At 32.1% G+C, this 15,525-nt stretch overlaps 1 protein-coding gene across 4 annotated transcripts in view; it reads left to right on the top strand.

The window, feature by feature from the left end:
- The first annotated feature begins 758 nt into the window (after window positions 1-758).
- The window catches only part of KCNT2 (potassium sodium-activated channel subfamily T member 2), a 271,111-nt gene continuing 256,344 nt past the window's right edge, over window positions 759-15,525 (top strand). For all 4 annotated transcript variants that reach the window (XR_002771293.1, XR_002771292.1, XM_012813477.1 and 1 more), the window contains exons 1-4: window positions 759-832; window positions 3,075-3,174; window positions 12,169-12,217; window positions 14,722-14,781. Coding sequence is in view for 2 of the 4 variants with exons in the window: in XM_012813477.1 (XP_012668931.1) it covers window positions 772-832; window positions 3,075-3,174; window positions 12,169-12,217; window positions 14,722-14,781 (270 nt within the window). In the remaining 2 variants the exon portion in view is untranslated. The remainder of the gene's footprint in view (window positions 833-3,074; window positions 3,175-12,168; window positions 12,218-14,721; window positions 14,782-15,525) is intronic.

The raw sequence follows: 15,525 nt of genomic DNA, 5'->3' as shown, positions 1-15,525 counted from the left end.
AATGCATTTATAAAATAGTACTATTTTTGAGACTGGTGATACTATTTTATAGTGGTTTATTATTATTTTCAGTTTATTAATTGAGCAGTCGGGTCTGCATATATGATAACTTTAATATTCCACTTGCCACTACCATTTCTTTGCTGATCTATACATATCTTAATATTAGTCTAAATAAATTAGTAAGAAAGTAAAGCATTGTACAGTGTGGTGTTGCAAACAGGCTCTAGGTGCAGTGAAGGGTTTATTAAGAATTGATTTTCACGTGCCATTCTTTAAGATTCTGATTTAGACATCTGGGGACCTATTGCCCAAATTTAATTTTTCAAGCTTCAGTTGATTCTTACAATAGAGAGAAAAAAAATTACAAAAGCAGTGATTCTAAATTATACCCAAAACACATATTAAAGACTTATTTGCTATTACTATTTTTAATCATTCATACCACTCATTTACCTTCATTAATACAGACAATTGAATTGACTGCATATGATTTTTGAATTGAATGTATCTTTAAAACTAGAAAATAACTGCTTCTCTAGCCGAAATCAGGATTTTATTCAATTCTCATCTTTAATGTCAGGGAATTAACCCAAATATAGTATAATGCATTAAATAAAATAAATTTTGATATATATTAGTCTTTATGTTAATTAGATAATTACAAAAGGGTTTATATGTATTAATCTTCATAAAAATTAAGATATAATTTAACTTACATAAGTTTATATGTTTTTATTTTCTGTTTGCAGGGTACAAGTTGAATTCTATATGAATGAAAATACATTTAAAGAGAGACTAAAATTATTTTTCATTAAAAACCAGAGATCAAGTAAGTCATTCGTTTAATTTCCCTCTTTGTGTTTGTATCTATTTTTACCTCAAAAAATTTCATTGTGCAGTATTTTGCAAAATAATTTATATGAAGGATAAAATTGAAAATCTTGTCTGCTAGTCCGCTGGGCAGTAAAATTATAGAAAACTATAGGCATTACATGTAGTGATGTTAATTCTTCTTGAACATCTTTAATTTTCCAAGTCCCATATCAATCAGTAGACTTCTGATTGCAAACTATCTTGGTTAGGAGAAACATTGAGGAAAATAAATGAGGGGGTCTCCGAACTATGAAGAACATCTAAGACATTGTATCTTGAAAAAGCTCTAGTGATTCTGATGGGCCACAATAGGGAATAATTAGTTTGATTTCGTGAAGGAAGTGTTTAATGCTTTCTAGTCATGCCTAATTCTGAGAAATATCTAGAGTTCTCTGAAACAGACAGATTCTTGGAGATTCTTAGCCTAGAGATTTTGAATTAGGAAGTGTAGAGTGAATCTCAGAGCTTAATATCCTAGTGATTTTCTTTTTTTTATCATCAAACAAATTTGGGAAATATTGAAACTTCAAGAAGGCTTGCAATTGGCACAGTCACTACCCTCCTCAACTCCTTCAAGGTCTAGGGGTCAGTGATACTTGTGGTCTTCCATAACACCACATGTTTTATAAAAGCCATACATAATAAGCCAATATGCAATTATTTATTGATTAAAGTATCAACAAGAAATGGAGAGGTCTGCATGTCAGATAGGTGTAAGCTCTGTAAATTTTGACCCCTGGAATCTTTTGGGGGGTCAAAATTCACCTGTGGTTCTGTTAGGTAGGATTCAAAGCAAGGAGCCTCACTTGTGGGAACTTACCCAAATACTGACTATAGGGAATATTAAGGCCTACTGGTCAGATGGTCCTAATTATAGGCTAACCTCCAGGTTAAGGTTAGTAATAACTAATGTCTTTCTAACTGACTTTTTAGAATCTCCAAGAAACCCTCCCAACAGAGATTACCCAAAAGAACTAAGTCATCTGTATAGAAGGTTTTCTAGGAGAGAAAAGATGGGATACATTGTTTGAATACCTCACCAGCAGTCTAAGCAGTCTTTGAGGAGACCCATTTAATAAACCAGCACAATTGATTAGTAATTTAAAAAACTTTATGAGAAATCTAACTCATAAAATGTGCTCAGTATTTTAATGGGAAAATCTAAGAAAAATTTCACTATTATTATAATAAGCATTGACTTTTTACTGTTGAGAAATGTTATCACAAGTACTCTCACCTACAGCAGAGTGGAAAAAAGGTGACATTTCATTTCTAGATTTTCTTATGTAATAATTATAGGAAAGCCTTTATCAAAGTTTTATTCCTAATGCATGAATAAGATACCACTAGGTAACTAACTGCAGGGAAGGTAAGGCTCCTGTTAATCACACTTTATGTATGTTTTGCTTAATTTTAATACTCTTTACCATTAAATATTGTAGGCCCCATAATTGTGACCTACATGCTTTAAAAGATACACACATGATAGTTTTAATTTCAACAAGAATTTTAAGATTTCATGAGTATATAATCTAGGTAAAAATAAGATTTAATTGCTTGAGTTAAAAAATTTGTGTGAGTGAGAGAATATCTGTGTATGTTTCCTAGCATATGCTATTATGATTTCTCTATTTTATTATATGATGATACTTAATATAATTAATTTATAATTATATAACTTTTATATACCATCATACAATTTTATAATAAGTCTTAAATATATAACATAATTATATCAGTGCAATTATAATTTCTCTATAATCTATAAAGTGCTGTAAAGGTACAAGATTTATAACTTAAACTGTGAATCTATAAGCAGCTAGATTTTCTGGCTAGCTAAACATTATCCCCAAATTTATGATATATAAAATGCTTAAACTTGATAAGCATACTTGAATTAACCTTGGCTGTATGTACATTTTGTGGCTTCGAAATGGTTCAAACCTAGATATACTCTCAGTATAGATAATATGCTCTGTCATTTGCAGTTCCTGCATTTTGTCAAATTCACTTTTTGTTTTAATATTCAGGTAATTAAAATTCAGCTACCAAGAACCTCAGAGAGTTTAGACAATTATAGTATTGTAGCTTCTAAATACAATTTAAGTGCTGTACTTAAAGTTGATACTTTTGACAATTCTTAGTCTTTTGTGAACTAAGTTCAAATGAAAAATCAAACTTTTATTTTTTGTTTAAAGGTTTAAGAATACGCCTGTTCAATTTTTCTCTCAAATTATTAAGCTGCTTGTTATACATAATCCGAGTACTACTAGAAAGCCCTTCACAAGGAAATGAATGGTAAGATATTTTTGACCTTCAGCAAAATTCTCTGCATTATTTTTAACTGAATTATATTTTAAAAGATGTTATAGAACTTACTTTTTCAAGGACATTTTAGGTATTTTTCACAAATTAAATTGATCCAACTCACAGACACAACATGAATGCTATTTTGGTAAGATCTTTGTAAGGATATCTTTTATTGTTTATCTATTTGTAAGATGCCAACATTGGACTTTGAACCAGAAAACTTTTATTGCTAGTCAAAATGCTAAGTAATTGTTTAAGATGCATAAGTCTCTTTAGAGTCCTGAATGACTTTCTAGTTTTGATTTTACATATATTCTCTAAAGGTTTATTCTAATTTATAGCAGTTTTACAGATATTTTCACTTACACATAGTACTGTAGTTAATACCTGTGAAAGGCGATACCCCAGCATAATTAAGAGGCCTAATTATCTCAAGTCTCAGTTTTACCCTGTACAGTTCTCTATCTTACTTGAGTTAAATGACACTAATTTATTAATTTAACTTATTTTTCATTCACAATCCTATTGGTCTTACTAAATTATATTTCTCTTTATAGACTTTCCTAATTAGTCTCTGTCCTTTGCTAGAAGCATTAGGGAAGGGTACTACTTGTGTAATTGTATGCATAATTTTTATTTTGTCATCATCTTGGACACTTGTCTAGTGATTAAATTTATAATAATTTTCAAAGCAGAAACCTTAAATTTGATAACTTATTTTAGTACAATTATTTTTTCATGTGGAAGTTTTTTCTAAGAAATTAAAAAAATGAAAAGATGAAGGCAAAGTGGGAAGCAAGCTCATAGTGTGTATTTATATGAATTTGTTGTTTCGCTTGCTTACATAGTAAAAATGATTCTGTATTTATTCAAAGCTTTGGAGATAAGTTAAAGATCAGTAAATGAAGTTTTATCATGTAGTAATCTATTTTATATAATTATACTCAATGAAATATGATTATGAATATTTTACTGTATCTTTATTGAGTATTTAGCGTATGCCAGTCACATTCTGTAAGGTGAGATATGCAGAAATGCTTAGGAACATTCATTATCCTTAGGGAATTTTCAATCTGTGAAAAGATTGTTTATTTTGGAGTTCCTGCTATTTTATAGCATTAAACTAGTAGATTTACATGTGTCATTTCCTTCAGTCTATACTTAATCTTATTATTCTCACCTTGCACATAAAGAAGCAGAGATTTTCTCATGCTTGCCACTCTCTATTTTGAGATTCTCAGGACCAATCTTTTTATGCTATCTCTGTTTAACTAAGTGACCACAGGAAGCCAGTGCTGTTTCATTTGTCCCAAGTCCACCTGTGTGCTCAGCTTTTCTACTTGGATGTCTAATAGACATTTTAGACTTTCCATGTTCTAATCAGCTTCTTCTTAGCTCTTCCTCATCTCAATGAATGACAACTCCATCCTTCCCCCAAACCAGGTTCTTCTCACAGCCTTCCATATTTCAGTGGATGACAACTCTATCCTAACAGCTGCTCACGCCAAATGCTTTGGAGTCATTCTTAACTTCTCTATTTGTCAGCAGCATATGCAATCCCCTTAGAAAATTCTGTCATTTCTGCTTTTAAAATATACCTGGCATGTAATCACTTCTCCATGCCACCACTCTGGTGCGAGCCACCTTCGCTCACCTGCATTACTGCATAACCTACTTCCTAATTAGTCCCACTAGTTTTGCCTTTGCTCCCTTTGGTATATACCTAATGTAGGAGTTATTCTTATAAAGCCTAAGTCACATCTTGCTGTAACTGCTTTGAATGCCAAAGTGCTTACCATGGCCTGTGAGCACCCCTGTTTTCCCGTTAACTTCACCTCCCACTCTTCATCCCTCACCCAATCTGCTCCAGCCATATTGGCCTCCTCATTGCCCTGGATCATACCAGATGCCCTGGCTTAGGGCCTTGAGAGGGCCTTGAGAGGGCCTTTTCCCTTCTGTCTGGAATTCTCTTCCATCAGAAAACATAAGGTGAACTTCCTCAGATCTTTCCTCAAAATCATATTAAGCATCTTGTTTAAAATTGTAATCTCGCGAGACTCCCTGTATAGTTCCTTTTCTTTTTCTTTTTTATTTCTTTCTCCATTGCCTTTATCTCTTTTATGTATTCCTCTTGTTCTTTTTGTTTGTTATCTGTGTATTCCATACGATTGAGAAGAGACACTCCATGAGAGCACGGATCATTGTCTAAATCCCCAGAGCCTGGCACCAATTAGGCAACCAGTAATTATTTGTTAAATAGATGAATGAATAAGTGAAATGAGTAAATAAAATTGCTTTATCTAACTTTTGCTTATCTCTCCCTACCAATCTCCTCCTCTGGCCCTGTTCACCTACTTGAAGTGACTTTTTTCTTTCTTTCTTTCTTTCTTTCTTTTTTTTTTTTTAAAGACAGAGTCTCACTTTGTCTTGACAGAATGTCGTGGTGTCATAGCTCACAGCAACCATAAACCCTTGGTGATTTTCTTGCCTCAGCCTTCCTAGTAGTTGGGACTTCAGGCACCCACTACAATGCCCAGATATTTTTAGAGATGAGGTGTTGCTCTTGCTCAGATGATCTTGAACTCCTGAGCTCAGGCAATCTACCTGCTTGGCCTCCCAGGGTGCTAGGATTTTAGGTGTGAGCTACTGCACCCAGCCTTTGAAGTGACTTTAAATATACTTTGCACTCCCTTGTCTTTGGGCCTTTAAGCATTCTGCTCCCTCTTCTGAGATATCTGTTTTCCATTCCTGCCCCTCACAACCTACTCTTTTATGACTTGCTACAGGTTTCCTGGGCCTTTATGAACACAGCTTCTTTAATTACTTTTACTCTGAGTCAGTTCCCCGGTATCACCCCCTGAGAGCCAGTTCCATTTTGATTATGATTGTCTCCTGGGTACTCTCTAAGCATCTCTCCTACCTTCCGATGCAATGCCCTTGATTTTACCATTCCCTTCCCTGTCCTCTCTGTGTGCTCTCTGTGTGCTCTCTGTGTGCAGGGGCCATTTTACCATTCCCTTCTCTGTCCTTCTCTGTCCTCTCTGTGTACAGGGGCCATGTTGCATCTGACTTTGTAGCTGAAATATTTAGCACAGGACATGACAGGTCCGTGTGTGTTGCTGAATTAATGGAATGATGTTTAACAATTTTATTGATAGTGTTGCTCAATGTAAATGATTGAGGACCATTGCCTGGACATGTCAGTACATATTATATTTTTCTGTCTGTGTTATTAAAATGGTTAAAATAACAAATTCTTCTATAACCACACCAAAAATGTTTTAAAAACTTGGTGATTTATAAATAAAATGTATACTAGAAAGAACTGAAAATCATAAAATGAGTCATGATTGAATCCCTCTAAAGCAGTGGTTCTCAACCTTCCTAATGCAGTGACTCTTTAATACAGTTCCTCATGTTGTGATGAACCCAACGTTAAGATTATTTTTGTTGCAATGAAAATCTCAAGTCTCAGTTTTACCCTGTGCAGTTTTTTATCTTATTTGAGTTAAATGACACTAATTTATTAGACTTATTAAATTATTTATTAATTTCACTTGTTTATTAATTTACTTATTTTCATTTTGTTGCAATGAAAATAATTTTAAGATTGAGGGTCACCACAACATGAGGAACTGTATTAAAGGGTTGCAGCATTGGGAAGGTTGAGAACCACTGCTCTAAAGATAAAATAAAGTACTGGTTGTTGATAGCAGAGTAAAATTATATTATTTGGAAACATTAAGAGACACGAAGTTTCCTGCAATAACTTCTATGTAATATTTCTGAGAATATTCAGCCATAATTATAAAGGATATACATTTAAAAAATCAGACTACTGTGATTAAAAAACATAACAAACTAACTTATGTCTTCATTTTGAGTACAATGTTCTGTTTATTTCTCATTGTCAATGCAGTATTGCTTAATGAAAAACAGAAATGGCCTTTATGTGCTGAGGCTCTATTTTAAAATAATGAGGCTAACTAAGAAGAGATTAATTTAATTAGAGCTTCTGACATGATAAATCTGCAAATATTTTGTGCTTTACTTTAAGTCCCTTTTAGAAATCAAAACTGATAAGAAAAATTATAAGATAACTAACTGAAGGATATGATAAGAGTTTTCTCTTAGTGTATGACATTGTCCAAATGGCAAACTAACTCTGATGTAGACACAGTGTAATAAATGATTTGAAGGTGTTAGAAAAGGAAACGTCCCTGTGGCACCTAGTTTATAAGTTACATTGAAAGATGAATCATCAGCATTGATTCATTGCCTGCTGATGGATGCAGTTTTACACGGTGTCAAAACTCACAGTCCATTTCTACTTTTAAAATTGTTTAAGTGATTATTACTCATTAGCAGCAAATGATAGTGGTGAAAGCAGGAAGCACATGAACATGCTTACATTTTATGGTATTTGGATTTGCATTAAAAATCAGTTTCTAATAAAGCAAATGGTATGTTCAGGTGAGTTTTAAATTTTAAAGATTTTTTTTCTTCTTTAGGGTAATACCTTTTAAAAGAAGAAACAGGATTTTGATAATATCTTTTAAATATTTGATAACCTATAGGAATAAATATTTTAATGCAGAATTTTCCTCTTTCATGCATATTGATTATTTTTTAAAGATTAAAGTAACTCTAAGTACCCTTATAAAAAAATCTAAAAATTCAAAAGAACGTTTTTATTTTATTAGAGTCTAATACTAATATTTCTGCTAAGTGTGGATCTTTTCTCCAAATACTGATTCTCTCACACACACAATTAAAAATCATATTATGGTAAGTATAATATTATATGTGTAAATCACTTTAATTTTGCATGACTCCTTTACATCCAGCTTTCAGAAAGAAAGAGCAAGGAAATGGCACATATACTTAAAAAATTCTAGTGAGCAAAGACAGATGTAATTTTTACTTGTATTTTATACCTAGATCTCATGTGAGAATCAGTCACATCATTGTATCTTGACAAAAAGACTGAAAAATGTGGTCTGGCTGAAGAGTGGCTTTGTGCACTCCACTCTGTGCCATGGAAGTGGGAGGTTGAATATTGATAATGAGTGAAAGTCACCTCTGACACAGCCAGAGAAAGGCCCTTAATGTTCATTCCTTCAATCAGTAATTAGTCCTCTGGGCAACACCCTTGACAGTTGTTTGCCTAACCTGGGGTTAAGTATTTCCAATCCTTTGAAAAAGATTTAGCTGCTGAAAACTCTTTTTAATATATTGAATATGCTTTCATATCCTAGTAACTTTGTTTTTTGGTGCATATTAAATTTTATATGTTTTTCTTGAAATGTGGGCCTAGAGTAATACCTAGTACTCAGTTCCTAATAGTTGTTGTGATTAGGAAAGATTCATAATTTACGACTCTGCTTGGTTTGTTTGTTTATTGTTTTAATACAATATAAGCCTGCATTCATTTATTTTGAGGAACCATTGGTCTTTGAGCCCGTCTTGACTTGGTGAGCAACAAATCCTTTCATATGAATTATATCTCAGACATTGACCCTGCTACTTTCATGTAGTTAGCAAATACTTTATTATTCTGCTAAATATATTCACCCCCCTGGACTCCCACTTCAGCTGCCAAAGCTTATCTGACCCTTTTAGCATCTATTATCCTACCTTTAAGAGAGACCATAAGTATGCTGTGAAAAGTGGCTGAGGCCACATATTGTTAACTTCTGTAACCACTTCTGTTTCCTTCCATTTTTTGGTACAGTTCTTCCGGTTTTCACAATAATGCTTCACGCATGTGTTTATCTGTAGACTTAGTCTAATTCTGAATAACTAAATGAGAATATATGTGTCTTTTAAATCTTATTTTTTTCTGTATTTTTAAAAAGCTTAATTGGGTTTGCATTTTATTATTTATAAATGGCTCATGCTTGTTACGATATAAATACATATGGGGAAGAAAAAGAAGTAAAAATTTTCCAAGATCATAATAGCTGGAAATAAGTAGTTTTAGCATTTTGAAGACTGATCATTTACAAATTCTCCTAACACACATGATGCATACATAGTGATACAACCAGCACTTTATTTATCAATGACTTAAGTCTGTTTTATAGTATTTTTATTATCATAGTTGATGAGAATGATCAAGATTGCTACTTTATTTCCTTTGTTGTTAAATATTCAGGTAGATTCCAGTTACTTTCATGCTATAAGTATACTGCAATAGATATTCCTGTATGTGTTTTCTTTCTTCCTACTGCTTTTTAATTTTGTCAATGAGATTGAAGCTTCATTTGGAATTGTGATCTGGTTGTCAGGTTTAGTTTCACCCCTCATTTGTTTTGGAGAATATCTAGGAATTTGCAGAGTAGATCCCACCTCCTTTCTGTTGTGAGAAGTCCATTTCCTGAAGGAGAGTTTGGACACTAACTTTTTACAAAAATGAATACATTTCTATCTATTGGTTTATCTAATCTAGTGTTAAGCAAATAGATGAAGAAGATGATTTCCTATGGGTGGTCTCATTTTACATTGAAATTTATATATCAGAGATTTGTCAATTTTTTTATGGATTCTGAAACAGAATTATAGGATTATAATTTCACATGACATAATCTTCTCTAAAAAATAATGGGGTCTTTTTTCCAAAATCTCATTTAAATTTAAATTCTTTATGGTACTTCCATGGCTTACCAAGATAAGCCCCGGACTTTAGTTATGATGTTAGTTTGGCATAATTAAATTTTAGTAAGTCTGTATTAATGTCACATTTCCCTGTGAAAGTACTTAAAAACATGTGTTTAGCAATTTGTTTCTAATTTTTCTAGGGATTGCTATCTATTTGGCTATTTGGTAGTTTCTCTTACATACGATTTTTTATATCTAAAAAAAAAAACTGGCATATATCCCTCTTTACTCTGACTTGCCTTGTTTTGGTCTGATTTCTCAAATGTTACTGAGAATATGAAAGAAATATTTTGGAAAGGACAGTGTTGCTGAACTCCTTAGCCATATGTCTTAACTGGCACCATTTATCACTGATGTTAGCTGCCTGGTCTGCTGTGTGGATGTACTCAGCAAGACATGGCGTTTATCATGGTGAGTTTTATAGACGTATTTTTTGATCTTATGGAACTTGTAATTTGGTAAGAAGATTGATACTAAAGAAGTTGAGAAGTAAATACAGGTTTTGACTGAGATGAGTAACAGGTTATATATGGTAAGTGACATGGCCAGGTTAATTGCCAAAGTTGTTCAAGTGTAATCCATAGAAAAGGTTTCCTTGAGAAACAGACGTGTGAACTGAGAGCTCTAAGGTGAGAGAAGGGCATGTAGACAGGACTTATACTAAGAAGGACCATGCCACACTTGAATTAATCTAAGACTGCCATGTCAAGAATTTTGGTCTTTATCCTAACAAAAGTGCTAAACCCAATACACCATAGGGTAGTGTTTTTTAAAATGCATTTTAAAAGAATCAGTACCATTGCAATTTGGAGAGTAATTCTAGAGGCAAAAGAAGGGGCAGGATCCTCACAGGTAGGTTTTTTCATGAGTATAATTATGAAAAATGGTAGAATAAGGTGGTTGTGATTGTACAGATGAAAAGATATGGATGAAATCTATAGGTATTTGGTGGGAAAGATTGAAAAGATTTTATGTCTGATGGATTAAGTATTTACAGATATAAGAAAGGAAATTATAAGATGATGCTTACTATGCAAGGGTACATTTCAAAACAACTAAGAGTAAATTATAAATGTCTTGCCACAAAAAATAAGTAAAGTCAGGTGATGATTATGTTAATCAATTTGATTTAAACATTCCACGTTGTATATCAAATCATCACATTGTACTCCAAAAATGTTATAATTTAATATACAGTTATAATTTAATAAAAATTGAATTTAAAAAATCTCATTGTGCAAAAAAAAAAAAAATGAATCTTAAGCTTTGATTAGCTAAACACAATGGAATTTCATACCATTCACTGGGATGTGATAAAGAGGACGGTTATTTGGAGAAAAGTTGGCAGTCTTTGGAACAACTGAAGATGTCAGCCTGGAAGACAAGACATTCTGGAACTCCCGAGAGCACTTTAGTCTAATATGCTAGGTAGTTTCTTTGAATGGTCTATTAAAACAAGAAAATGACTTAAACATTTAAAAGTGTACTTATTACTTTATGGAATAATTATCACCCCTCATAATGTAAAGAGTGAGTGGGTTTGTTTTATTTTTTTTTGGGGGGGGTTATTATTTACATGGGAAGGCAGGAAAATGTAACTAAGTCTTTTCATCTTTCCCCAAGTGGGGTAGATTGCTGTGAGTAACTCTTTTATTCTTTTGGAGACCAAATGATGTTAGTTAAGGATGGGATAAAAATAGCAGAAATTAGAATTAGTGACTCCATAAAAGTGTTATTGTGTTCTTTGCAGAGTACAAGCATTTTTTAATGGCAGAAATTATCATTATTAAGAGACATTTAAGGCCAATTTATCTGATTAACTGTTCTATGCTGACCCTAGTCACAGGGTTTTTAGTAGTATGTTAAATATTGTATAAAAATCTGAAATATTATGTGCTGTGTACTCTGAGTTACTAACTTTATTCTGAATATTTACACTATTGGATTTGTAATACTTAAATATTTATACCAAATGTTTACAATAACAATGAAGTATTAGAATATACAGAACTCAAGTGAGTTTTCCATGGAGAATTATTTAGTAGATGGGTTGATGTTTTTCTAACCTGCCATATCATTCTTTAAAGGATGGCTCATTATATGATATATTATTAACAATGACCACAAATGAAATTTGAAAATGTTTTTGCTGGAATAGAAATGAATATTAGCAAAAAGAAAACAAAAAATAATGTTTTTCTAATGTTAATGTTGATATTCCGCCTTTTTAATCCTAGCATCATTCAAATACTTCAAATGTGAATTTTACCAGTGAATGGAATTTTTACATTTTAAAACTAACACTTTTAATTCTTTTTATAGGTCTCACATCTTTTGGGTGAACAGAAGTCTACCTTTATGGGGCTTACAGGTTATGTACAATTTTGTTTTATCTCTGTATTTCTGGATTTAATTACATGTCACAGACAACTATAAGTAGAAAGAAAATTCTTGATATTCCAAATGAGTTTGTCTTCCCATTGAATTAATCTTGATGCACATCTTACACTATTATTTTTATTTTTATTCTTGTTTACTTGAGTCCTGTATTCTACCCTTTGAAAATTTCTTAGTGATTAGGATTAGATTTTGGGGTGCTTTTGAGAGTGCGGCGAAAGCCAAAGTAAACTAGTATTTTAAGACTTTACAAGTTCTGGGAGGTGCCTGTGGCTCAAAGTAGAAAGGTGCCAGCCCCATATACCAGAGGTGGCGGGTTCAAACCTGGCCCCAGCCAAAAACTGCAAAAAAAAAAAAAAAAGACTTTACAAGTTTTCCCAAATCATGTTAGGTACTCTTGTTATAGATTTTATTTACAGTTAATCAAGCATTCATAAACATATTTTCTTCTTTACTTTGTATCTTCAGTTTTCACGGCATGATAGAATCTCAACAAGTAATTGTTAAAGGAATAAACAAATTAAAGAATGACTCACATCACCAGTAGTAATAGCTTAGTTCCTAACCAGTTAGTTTTGTAAATAAAACAAATATTATTTCCTAGCAGAAATGGTGCCCATAAGAAAAAATGAAAAAGAGAGCAAGAGAACAGCAAGTCTGAATTGTATTGTTGAAGTGTTCCCGAGAGGCCCCAGTACCCTTTTTTTTATTCCTATTTCTACTGTTTTTCATGCCTAGCAGTCTTTTTATAAGCTTCTGTCTCCTTTACTTCTGTATGCTTCCTACAGATGCTTTTATTTTCTATTTTTTTAAGTAGAAATAAGTTGGAAGAACAGAATCATTAACATAAAAAGGAATTGGATATTGAAGACAGTGGAGTTTAGAGGAAAGACTTCGAGAGTCATTGCTTAAAAACAGTCTTTAAACTACTTCTAAATTTGATGTTTTATTTGCCTTTTAAAATTATGCTGATTGTGAAGTTAATGCATTTTGTATGCAGGCATTTTGATTGTAACTATGAAATCAAATTTTTACTATGTCTGGATATTTCAGTTTGTTGAAGTCAATTTTTTATGCATTTTTTTACACTGTTTTTTTTGTCATGTCACATTAATTATAAATAATCCTTCTGAAGTATTAAAGTGTTTATTAAAAATTTGGTTTTCTAGTATCTGATCTAGATTCCTGTAGTATCCTTTAATTAAGTACACATTTAAAAAATTAATATTTCATGAAAAGTCATATGTTATTGTGAAATATATTTTGATCTATTAAAATTGTTTTATTTGATAGTAGTATTTTAAAAACCATAATAATTCAGTTTTTTAAATAGTATTCTGAGTTACGATAAAATTGTTCTAGTAAACATTTAGCATTATTTACCTATAAAAAAGAAAATATAGGGAGTTAGAGGTTTAAGTTTCCTATCATAATAAATGCCTGGTTACCACATGCACTTTGGAACATATTTTATTTACACTGTTATGCATTCATCTGTTTTCACTTTACTTATGTTTGAATATTCATTTAAATTCAAAAGTTTTTATTCCAACAAGAGACACAATTTAATCTCAAGGGTATCTGCCTCTCTCATTCAGATTTCCATAACCCTCAAAAATCTATAAATGAATACATTTATCAGAGTCATTCTTGTTTATGTGTATTTGATTCTATTTATCCTTATGTGTTTAGAGTAGAGAGCAAAGAATAATTTCATTATTTTTTCTAATTACTTTTTCTGTTGCAATGATGGACTTTTGGTGAGCAGTAGAGGTTGAATATGCAACAGAGAATACAGTGAAAAGACAGACCAAAGAGTGTCTAGGAGGACGCAGGACTGGCACTTCCTTCTGTACAAAGGGAATTTTCAAATAAAACCTGAAAGTATTTTGAAGTGTTGATGTGGTCTATTTCGTTTAGTGTTCATGGATGTTGCCATTTCATTTTGTTTGATGTGGATGACAGGATTAAATATCTTGTTGAAGGTGAAGCTTGTGTTCTTTCATTTTCTGTATTTCTGAAGTGAAATGCTGATTTTAGTAGAGAGGATGGTACAGCTGTTGCACAAAAGCAGTTATTTGTGGCAGGGCAGTGTGTGCAACTGTATATGTTAGGAACACACACAAAATAACATTTTTTTTTTCTTTTTTTATGTATTATGTGGAATCCAGCTAGTCTTGACTACTCTGGTCCTTCCTTAACAGTTTGAAAAACAAAAAAAAGATTTTTTAGTGAATCTTAGAAATTATAAAAACTAAGCTGTAGTGTAGAGGGGCAGAAAACTCTAGCCTAAAGCCTGCCACCTATTTGTAGAAGTTAAAGTGCCTCCTACTACCTCCTATATCATATGAACACTATATATCATAAAAATGTATATGCATATAGGCACATATTTTTATATAAAGTTAATAACATGATCATAAATACATGTTTTAATTTTATTGAATTTTCTCATTAAGTTACTCGTTTATATTTTAGGTTTCAGTGGCATTGATAAGTCTATTTGAAACAATACTTCTTGGTTATCTTAGTTATAAGGTAAGTTGTTTTTAATTAGCAGGTTTTGGCTTATAGAACATTTTCACTATTTCCCTATTTTTAATTTGTAGTTGGGGATAAGATAGACTGTTCATAAATTACTGTAATTATTTTGAGGCCCCTTCAGGGGTGATAAAAAACTAGTAATATAGTAATGTTTTCCTTGGTGATTTAAACATGCTTCACTAATTCCCATGAATTTACTTCCCCATTCTATTCATGGTTGTATGAGGAAGTTACAAGGAATTGTCTAGCTGTTTATTATTCTTAAGCTATTTTCCTGACTTGTATAAAAAATATGGAGGGAGCAACATGTATTATTTTAATAAATTATCTTAATTTTTGGTGAGGCTTTGTTTGGATAACATAATTCAATCAATATTTATTGAGCTTCTATTTGATAAAGAGCTGCACAATTTGCATGGTTTTCAATGAGTTTAGAACCAAGAATGGGCAGTGAACATGGGAAAATTATACAGATAATAATGATAAAAGGTAAAATGTGAATGCTTTCCTTGAGGTGCCAGGAAAGTGCTGTGTGTGTTCCTAGAGAGAGGTCCTATTGTGGGATATAAAGGATATACTTGATTGACTACAGCGGAGTCCATTAATCATAGTCATTTTAATAAGGCAAGATGAAGCGACTGGACAATAGGGATAGATAAATTTACCAAAGGTCTAAAGGAAGGATTGTGCATATCAAATTGGATAAATGATAAATGTTTGGGTAGAATATGAGGGCAT

This window comes from Otolemur garnettii, unplaced genomic scaffold (assembly GCF_000181295.1).
Source record: "Otolemur garnettii isolate 467f Iridium unplaced genomic scaffold, OtoGar3 scaffold00265, whole genome shotgun sequence".
In the NCBI taxonomy this organism is placed as follows: Eukaryota; Metazoa; Chordata; class Mammalia; order Primates; family Galagidae; genus Otolemur; species Otolemur garnettii.
This window is presented reverse-complemented; position numbering and strand designations above follow the sequence as displayed.